The 9674-nt window shown below is 55.0% G+C and overlaps 1 protein-coding gene across 4 annotated transcripts; it reads right to left on the reverse strand.

The window, feature by feature from the left end:
• Positions 1 to 423: 423 nt before the first annotated feature.
• Hes3 (hes family bHLH transcription factor 3) lies at positions 424 to 5641 on the reverse strand. Of its 4 annotated transcripts, none has more exons than NM_001430098.1 (5): positions 5551 to 5641; positions 2821 to 3007; positions 2235 to 2330; positions 2076 to 2157; positions 424 to 1704 (listed from the first exon to the last, which is right to left on the reverse strand). In NM_001430098.1, exons 3-5 carry the CDS (start codon positions 2313 to 2315, stop codon positions 1340 to 1342), a joined length of 528 nt encoding a protein of 175 aa, NP_001417027.1. In that variant the 5' UTR covers positions 2316 to 2330; positions 2821 to 3007; positions 5551 to 5641; the 3' UTR covers positions 424 to 1339.
• Positions 5642 to 9674: the final 4033 nt, after the last annotated feature.

Below are 9674 nucleotides of genomic sequence, written 5' to 3' on the forward strand. Positions count from 1 at the left end.
GTCCTCTGTCACAGGTGGCACCTGTGACCAGGGTTAGGATTTGACCGCCACTGTGAACTTGATTCCGGAGTAGGATTGGGTGTGCCCTGTAAGATCACTGGCCTCGTGACCACACTCTGATGCCCCTGAAATTCACCGACTGCTCGGTCTGGTCCTCGCCGAGAGGCCCCCACCTGGCGGTAGCAGAGAAAAAGTCTGGCGTTTCTCCCACCCGGGTAGCTGACCAGAGGTCACAACTGGAGTTTCTGCACTGGTCCTTGCTCCAGAAAGCCTGCGGGTAGGGTGTGGTGGGTTAGGGTGGGACAGCGAAGTTGCAGAGAATCCTGAGAAGACCCGCGACTTTACCTTCAGGGCAAGAGTCGCCCCAAACTTGAAATTACCCCGTAGACAGTTGATATTTGTGGTGCACTCAGATCTCAGATCTGTATTCACGCCCAGTCTTTATTCAGAATTGTACGTTGGAAGTAGAAGGCGCTGGGATTTCGAACTGCAGCCAAGACTGATCCACAACACGAACCCTCTCCCCAACACAGTCCCAGTGCATGGTAACTAATAGCCTTTTAGTTCCAGTCTAAGGCTCAGAAGGCACTACAGTGGTCTTTGCAGAACACGGAATACTCTGGTCTCAGCCGTTCTACGCAGGGATGGGTGGGACCGGGGACTCTAGATTGTGGCCAGGCGCGGCGTCGGGCACGCAATGTACCTTAGAGGCAGAGCCAGTGCTCGGCACCTGCACGCCGCAGCCATAGGTATTTGCGCAGGGAGGGCCTGGAGAGCGCGCCAGCAGTGTGAATCAGTGCAGAGGGGGTGATGGGTTGCGATGGTAGTGAGAGGGTCTTGGGTGGTGGTAGGATGGGAGCCCCTCGCTGAAGGGGCGGGGCCCAGCGTGCTTTGTGCCGGTGGGAACTGAACGCCCGAGGCCCGTTGAATGGGCCAGGGCGGGGCAGCGATTCTCCTCGCTGCGAGGGGTCCGCTCTGCTCCGCTAGCAACCGCGACCTTCCCACCGTGACGCAGCGGTGAAAGGGGGGCGGGGGCGGACTGCCAGCCCCGGGTCCCTGGGAAAGGGGTACAGCTCACCCGTTCCCTCCCATCTTCACTAAGAACGGGAGGTGAAAAGTTGGTTTGGCTGGAGAGGGTGGGGCTGGAATGGGTGAATTCACCTAGACGTGCAGACCCCTTCAGCAAATGGCTCCGTGTATTTCCCTGCAGCCCCACCAGGCCACCGATTGATAGAGTCCCTGCAGTCACCATGGGTGTCCCCAAATAGTTTCCCCCAAACTAGACGGCGAGGTGATAAGGGCAGAGGTTAGGGCTTGAATCTAAATTCTTGCCTAGGCCTCACCAGGGCCGCCACACGCGAAACCCGGGTCTCGGATTCTCGGCCTGGCAGTTTGATGCAGGTGGCGGTGCCAGAATGCCAGTGGAGGACTCAAGGAGACCTCCAAGGGGAGGGAACGGGGACTGCGGGGATTGGGAGCCACCTGCAGGGGGACCAGGGGCCCAGATGGCCGGGAGGCAGGGGCTGAGAACAGAGGCCGTCTGTGGGTTGGCGCTGTCCGTGGTGCTGCCTGCCCTGCGCTGGAGAAGCAGGGGGCAGCGCAGGCCGCTGTCGTCCTCTCCGGGCCGAAGCCTCTGGCTGGAGCCCGGCAAGCCGCCTCGGAATCCGGACGGGTAGTCCACCCCACTGGGTACTAGCCAAAGTCCTGGAGGAAGGAAGGGAGGAGAGAAGGGAGTAGAAGAGAAGAGGTGTAGAGGGAAAAGAGGGAGCGAAGCATAAAGACAAGCAATAAAATGGTCTCCTCAGTCGGGCAGACCTGTGCTCACACTCCGCCTGCACGCCCACGGCCAGACAGGCCATGACTTCCTTCCCCACATCCGCCCCAGCTAGGTGGTGGACCCTCCTTACTTAGCTGTCCACCTCAGCTCTCCTCTCTACCCATCCCCCACCCCACCCCAGGATATCACTTTGTAGCTAGGCAGATTGATCACCAGCTCTCCATCCTCCTGCCTCAGCAAGCCCCCACGGCTAGCTGTCACACGCCCCTCCCAGCGTCACACCGTGGATTGTTACTACCTTGCAATGAGTTCTGGAGGCTTCTCACGTACTTAACGCTCAGCTCCAGGATATCGGCCTTCTCCAGCTTTCGCTTCCGTATCTGCCAAGACATAGAGAGATGCTCTTACAGGGCAGCTGTGGGAGGCATAGACTGACTGCCCTCCTCTCCTGCCTTACCTGGTGGGAGTAGTGTCTCTCCAGAAGAGACCTTAGCTGCTCCAGTGACAGGTTGATGCGGGCACGACGCTTCTTCTCCATCAGAGGCTTGGAGATCTGTGGGGGCAGCCAGTCGCTGTTAGAGGGAAGGCCTCCGCTTCCCAGGCCTCCGCTCCCTCCAACCCAGAGTTTCCCACCTCCAGGGGTTCTCACCCCCATACCCTTCAGGACCCCAGACCTTTCGGAAGCTGCTGGGTGCGCCACTGGGGCTGCCCTTCGATGTGGGCTCAGTGCCCATGCTGTGATGTTCGCATGGGCAGTGAGGGGCTGCACTGCCTTTATAGGGCACCTCGTTTACATATCAATGGGCCTCCGGGAACCAGAAAAACTCAAAGGGGGAGGGGACAGAAAGGGGTCCCTTCCAATAGCCCAGGCTGCCTCTGACTTTCTGGCTTCCCTGACGACCTCCCCACTACAAACCCCCTTGACTCACTACTACTCCAGTCTCTCTTCCCAAGCCCACCTCCTCCTGGCATTGTTGGACCAGCTACTGTAGGGTGGGAACCTCACTACTATCCCTGCTTGCCAAGTCCTGGCTGCTTCTTACCCAACATTCTTCTGGTGGTCCTCCGTTATGGCAGGGAGCTGTGTGAGCTGGGGTCCATCCTAAATGATGATGGTGGGGCGCTAGGTGTCCTGAGGCCTGATAAAGATGCTGAGGCGAGGATGCTGGCCAGTGATGCTTTTCTGCTCCCTTCACGCTCTGGCCACGCTGGGATGCTGAATTAGTCGCCCTAATGTCAGGACAATGTAGCAATTTTCTGCCTGTGGTTGCTCAAAGCCAGTTGCAAGCAGGGCCTGTGGGGGCCACACAGTAACATGTGTCCCATTAAAGCGTGCAGCCCGCCTGCGGGGACACGACAGGCCACCTCCTTCCAAGGACCCAGCGACTAGACTATTGAATGATACTTGTATCTGGGAGGCAGACCACTCCATCCCTGGCCCTGGGCTTCCAGGTTTGCCACTCTGGTTAAGGATCTCTCTCTCTCTCTCTCTCTCTCTCTCTTTTTCCCGGAGCTGAGAACTGAACCCAGGGCCTTGCGCTTGCTAGGCAAGCGCTCTACCACTGAGCTAAATCCCCAACCCAGGACCCATCTCTTAAGAGAAAACATCTGAGCCACATGTGGTGTCACGCATCTTTAGTCCCGGAACAGGAGGCAGAGGCAGGCAAATCTCTGAGTTCAAGATCAGGCTGGTTTTAGAACAAATTCCAGGACAGCCAAGAGAAATCCTGTCTGGGGATGTGGTGGAGAGAGGGGGATGGGGGAAGGAGGGGAAGAAGAGGGGAGAGGAGAGGAGAGGAGAGGAGAGGAGAGGAGAGGAGAGGAGAGAGAGAGAGAGAGAGAGAGAGAGAGAGAGAGAGAGCGCCAAAAGCTGGGGCTCAGCTCTTGTGGACCTTCCTTTGTATTCAATGAGTGGGAGATCAGGGGCGGGGACGCTGATGCTCTGAAGGGAGTCCAGACTACAGTGTGGGTCTCTGTCACCTTTCTATTGTTCCTGTTGTGGGGAAACGGAAAGTCCAGCAAAGGAGACTCTGGGAGCATCTGCTATAGGGCAAGCTGGGCCTTTCAGCAGTGCTGCAGTCCCTCACATCGCTCAGGCTGGACCAGGGAAGTTTGACTCTCGACTGTGAATGCCAAGAAGGTTGACCTCCGGAGAAAATCTCGGGTTCAAACCTAGATAACTCCTTTTCTTACACTCTTCTGGTCTAAGTTTGTGGGGCAGGAGACTGAACTAGCATTCCTGACAATGCGGGTGAGGCCATAGGAAGTTGCCTAAGTCCTGCCGCATCCTCTGTGACCAAGTCATGAGGAGGAAGAGGCCTCTATGAGGCTTCAAGAGGATATTGCTGGGTCAAGATGCCCCCCAAATCGGGCACCTTTTTGACCCCCTCCGCTTTCCCTCGCTCTGGGCATTGACCAGCCTCGTCTATGCGCTCTCAAACGCCTAGCAGCGTGGAGAATCGAGCCCCGCCTTCCCCCTTTCAGGTCCAGGCAAAGGCGACCACAACTCCACAACTTTGGAAAGTTCTCCTGCCGCCCCCTCCTCCCCCCCCCCCCGAGGGCGGGATGGCCAGGTCTGAGTGGATTTGGACTCTGGGCTAGTGATGGGGCTGAAGCCCAGTGGCGAGCGCTGCCACGCGCCGGGTAGCTTTAAAGTGTTCCGGCCAGCCAGCCCGGGAGGCCCCCTTGCGAATGGCTATGGCTCTGGGGCTGTGGCGGCGCGGTACAAAGGCGCCGCGGGGCAGGCGGGCGGGAGGCACCGCACAAAAGGAGCAGCCGAGTGTTAAGGGCATTGTGCTGGGCGCACAAAGCGGCGCCCGCGTCCGCCTTCTCTAGGCCAAACGCCCGGCGCCCCGCGGCGCACAGGCTTCCAGCTGCCGCACATCTGTAGGAAGGCCGGGCGCGCGCCTCACCTGGGCGGGTCCTCTCCACCCTTCTTGCTCTCCAACCGAGCCAGCAGCAGGGCAATTTGTCTTGTAATTACAATACTCCCCCAGAAACTGTTGCCCTCGCCTTTCAGTCCAGTGCATTAGCAAACCAATGGTGCTGTGCACCGCTCTCCCGACGCACCGCAGGGCGCCGGGCACTAGGCCCGCCCCCTCTCCAGAATTAGGGTCACTATAAAGTCCCTTTCTCTGTATCCTGCCCGCACCCCAGTATTCACCGTTGTCTGGACCATCACCCCCTCACAAGTTTATGCCCAGGGATCCGGCCGCACTGGGTGGGGCTGCACACGTGGGTGGCTAAGTGTTTCTTAGGGAGTGGAAAATTGACCACAAAGTGCGCTAATGCGCTAATTTGCCCTGTTCGCTTTTGGCTGGAGGAAGTGAGGCCCGCCATGGGCAGGGACCGGATTCTCTGTGGTTGCGCTCTGCTAGATCTATTTAACATGCCTGCCCGGGCTCAGGCTACATCACGTCTCCCCACGTCTCCCACTGCTCGTGGGACAGTCTTTGGACAGGGGTCTCTACGTGTGCGGACTCACTGAGGTTCCTTCCTCCCTTACTACAAAACACCCCCCCCAGTGCCTCTCCTGCGGCTGGGGTCGTGCAGGATCACTGTGAAAGAGGGACCCCCTCCCTTTCTCCCCTCTCCCTTCTCCCAGAGTTCTGAAACAACCCTCTTCCTTCCACTACCGTAGCTCCCTTACACCATCTTCCTCCAGGCAGCCTCTTCTCCCACTAAGTTAAGACCTTTGCATCCAGCAAGGTCACTGGGAAAGATGCAGGCCGGGGACCGGTGCTCCATCTGCTCCCGAGGAACGGCTGTCTTACCTGCATCCACAGGCAGACTCACCCAGTAGAGAGCTTTCCCAGAGGTGAGGAGAGACAGCTGCTCACCTTGTCCTCTCTGCACAAGCTGTGTGAAGTATTCTCCCTTGGACTGCTTGGAAGGTCATGGACCAACTTAGAAGCCCTGCTTATGCAAACAGGGATGTAGGCCACCAACTCCCTTTCCATCTTTAGCGCTCAGGGTCCCCGAGGCACCTGGAAAGGAGCACAGGCCCAGGAGGAACAGGGAAACCCAGGCCCCTTTTGCTCATGCAAGGAAAAGAAAGTTCCTCTTAGAATTCCTGGGGGCTCCGCTCCCTCCCCTTTCTCACACTTCGGAAGTTAATTGGGAAAGGGGACCCAGTGCCTTTGTGTTTTCCTCAAAGTGGGGCAGGGGCTTGAAGCCTCCCCCAAAAGTTCCACTTCCCATCCCAAGAGCCAGCAGCCTAGGGTCCTGGGTAGGAGCCACTCTATCCCTGCACTACCAGCTTCAAACCAATGTTGAATGCGCCTGGCACAAACTGGTGTGGGTGCTGGTGGTAACTAGAAGAAGTCTGTTCTCCTCTGCAGATGTGTCTCAAAGTGGGGTGAAGAAATGATTGCTGTAATTAACTACCAGGGACATAGCAAAAAGCCCAGAAATGACTCAGCCGATTGTCTGCAGATGGGGTTGGAGAGGCTACAATTGTTTAACTCTCTTTAGCTGTGTTGAGACTTCAAATAGCCCAGCAGCCAAGGGCCCTTCAGGGGACAAAGGCCAGGACTTCAGTGAGTTCCTCAACACTGACCAGGCTGGCCCAGCTCAGGAAGAGTGATTTCAGAGAGACCCTCTTTGTCCTGGCCTTTTGTGTCTCCCCTGAGCTGGCTCTAATCTTTAAATATTTACCCGGCCCTTTTGTGCACATATGACTTATGCACCGTGGGCTGATGAGCTCATAAATCACACATCATTTACCAGGCTGGAAAGGGGTGCTTTCACTCATCCAGCCTGGGCCTGAGGAGAGAAAACTTTCTTTTGGAAATCGGGCTGTCTCTGGCAGAGAGATAAAGCTGCTCTGGGCAGACTCCTCACTGCCCTCAGCTTCCACATGCTCTGCTCTGCGTAGGCCAGAGGCCTTGAATAAACAGGAGCTGTTGGGGGTGGGGGAATGCTCTGCAAATGACTGATCTGGCATCCATCACGCAGGAGGGGGTGTGTGAGCTTCCTGGGATTTTCCCCTATTTGGCTTCAGGGTTAGATAATAGGAGCCCACTTCCACCTGGGGAATTGGTGTCTGGGTGAGCAGCTTCTTTATGTGCCTGTGTGCCGTGTCAATGTTTGTCTGGTCCACGCATCTGTGCGCCTGCCTTGGGCTTACTCTGCTCTTCATAGTCTCTCCTGCTCAATAAAACCGTGATGTTTAGGAAACAAAATGCTAGGGGCTAGCCTCCATGGTTAAGAGTACATGCTGTTCATGCTGACATCTCATAACCACCTGTAACCCCAGTTCCAGGAGGGTTGAACTTGCCTCCGGCCTCCCCTGGCACCTGCACTCATTTGTGCTCGCACAAACACACACACACACACACACACACACACACACACACACACAAATTTAAATTAATATAAAATTTAAAATAATATAAATCTTAAACCCGATGAAATGAAACATGGTTTCATCTCAGCCTGTGGTTGAATTTGGAAATGTTAAGGTGATAATTTTTGGGAAATAATTTGGAAATGTTGGTATTGTTATTTTCCTCGAGTGGTGAGGAATCAAGTCAGGCTGTGTGAGGCAATAGCCACCAGCCATCAAGGATTGCTTGGCCCCAGTCTGACCATTCTTGCCCAGATATCAAAAGCAACCGGCCCTGCTTCCAGTCAAATCACAAAACACCTGTAACTTCCTGTAGCTACTTACACACGTGCGCATGTATATCATCAATACATATCCCCAGACTCATACGTGGACTCAAAACCAGAGCTCCTCTGGCTGGGCCCAGGCAGGAAAGCTGTGGTAGTCTGTGGTGATGGCATATAGGGATGGGAGAGGCATGGACTGCAGAAGGACCCTCCTGCTTAAGAAAGAGGTCCCTTTGTGCTTGCCTGGAAGCTCCCGGGACAAAACACATTCAAATGCCTACTTTCAAGAAAAGGCAAGCCGTGCAACCCAGAACTGAGCATTTCCCTTCCTGTCACCTCCTCTGGGTACAGAGCAAGCCCTCGCCTCCTACCGGAAAAGCTTTTGTTTCCCTGGGCATCTCGGTGTGTCCCTCTTGTGACTGCATCCCTGGCTGATATGCACCCTCTCCGTGTGACTGTCCCTCTGGGCCTATGCACTCTGTGTATAACTGTTTCCTTAGGTACATACATTCTTTGTGTGTGACTATGTAGCTGAGTCTGTGTGCTGTGTGTGACTGTTTCCGAGTATATGCACTCTCCAGTGGGACCATATCTCTGGTTCTATGTAATCTGGATGTACGACTGACTCTCTGGCTGTAGGCACTGTTTTGGTGAGACTGTTTTACTGGGTCTGTGCATTTCCTGTGTGAGTTTTTCCCTGGGTGTACATATGGCCAGATGTGTATAAAAACGCCTGCTTGCCTCTCTCCTTCAGCAGTCCACTGTGAGTGCTGGGCCCTGGCAATGTCTTTTCCTCCTTCCTGCCTCTAGGATAGGGCTGAACTCCTATTCTAGGAATGGGGCCTCAGGGGAGATGACAGGCAGAGAGGATGGAGTTGCTCAAGCTCTCCTAACTCTTAGTTACACTTTCCTTGATGCCTAAGAGTGGAGCTCAGAAGCTCAGGGCCTTCAAAGGCCTGAGAAGGGGCTTCCACCAGAAAGGGTTTTGTGCCTCGGAGTCAAGAGCCCTCCCTCAAGTGAGGGGCAAGAAGCACCCTCTAGTGGCTCTGATGTGTCCTGAGTCTGGGCAGGTTGAGAGGAACAGGACGGTAGCCAGGACTCCTGCTCCCAGCCCTGTAAACCCAGGCCTCCTACAGTACACCACAGATGTCACCTTTTTTTTTTTTTAAAGATTTATTTATTTATTATATATGAGTACACTGAAGCTGTCTTCAGACACACCAGAAGAGGGAAGGCATCAGATCTCATTACAGATGGTTGTAAGCCACCATGTGGTTGCTGGGATTTGAACTCAGGACCTCTGGAAGAGCAGTCAGTGCCCTTAACCGCTGAGCCATCTCTCCAGCCCCAGATGTCACCTTTATGTCCTGCTTAGACTTTAGTGTCACACAGCCTAGTTATCTGAGAAGAACGCCTAATTGAGGACCTGCGTAAGTCAAACTGTTCGTGTCTGTGGGGGACCGCATTCCTCGGGCAGGAGATGCTGGACTGTGTGAGAAAGCTAAGTGTGAACAGATGGGCCAGCCGGAGGCAGTGCTTCTTCATGGTTCCTGCCCTGACTTCTCTCGGGGATGGACTATGACCTGAAGCTCTTAGGCCATGAACCCTCTCCTCCTCATGTTCCTTTTGGTCAGCATTTAATCATAGCAAAAGAAAGGAGACCAGTGTGTGTGTGTGTGTGTGTGTGTGTGTGTGTGTGTGTGTGTGTGTGTGTGTTTTGCTGGGGTTTTGGAACAAACCATTACATCTGTTTCTAGCTCCTATCACCTCACTCTGACAAACGTCTCCTAAGCACAGTCCCAACACAGTGCAGGGCTTTATAGATTATTCTGGTGTTATTCTTCCAGGTCCCTGGCTGTCACTGAAGTCAGGGTCAGAACTCAAGCAAGAGCTTGGCGGAAGTCATGCAGACACTGCTCTATGGCCTGCTCACTTGCCCATGTGTAGCTTTCTTACATGGGCTGGGACACCTGCCAAAGAAAGGGTCCTTCAGTGTCACTTAGTAATCAGGATGATCCCTGGCAGGCCAGCCTGACCCTCAACCGAGGCTTTTCAGGTGACCCTAGGCTGTGCCACTCTGACAAGGTTAAGAAGGACAACAGACAACAGTTTAGAGGAAGACAAGGTTCCCAGGAGTTATCTGCCTAAGACAGGATGCAGAATGCTGGACCCCAGCAGCCCAGCTTCTCTCTCTTTGTTCCCAGACATCAGGGCTCCTGCCAGGACCTACTGCTGAGGCTCACCACGCTTCTCCTCTTGGTTAGGCTTGTTCTTCCTGGCTCTG

Source organism: Rattus norvegicus, chromosome 5 (assembly GCF_021556685.1).
Source record: "Rattus norvegicus strain SHRSP/BbbUtx chromosome 5, alternate assembly SHRSP_T2T, whole genome shotgun sequence".
In the NCBI taxonomy this organism is placed as follows: Eukaryota; Metazoa; Chordata; class Mammalia; order Rodentia; family Muridae; genus Rattus; species Rattus norvegicus.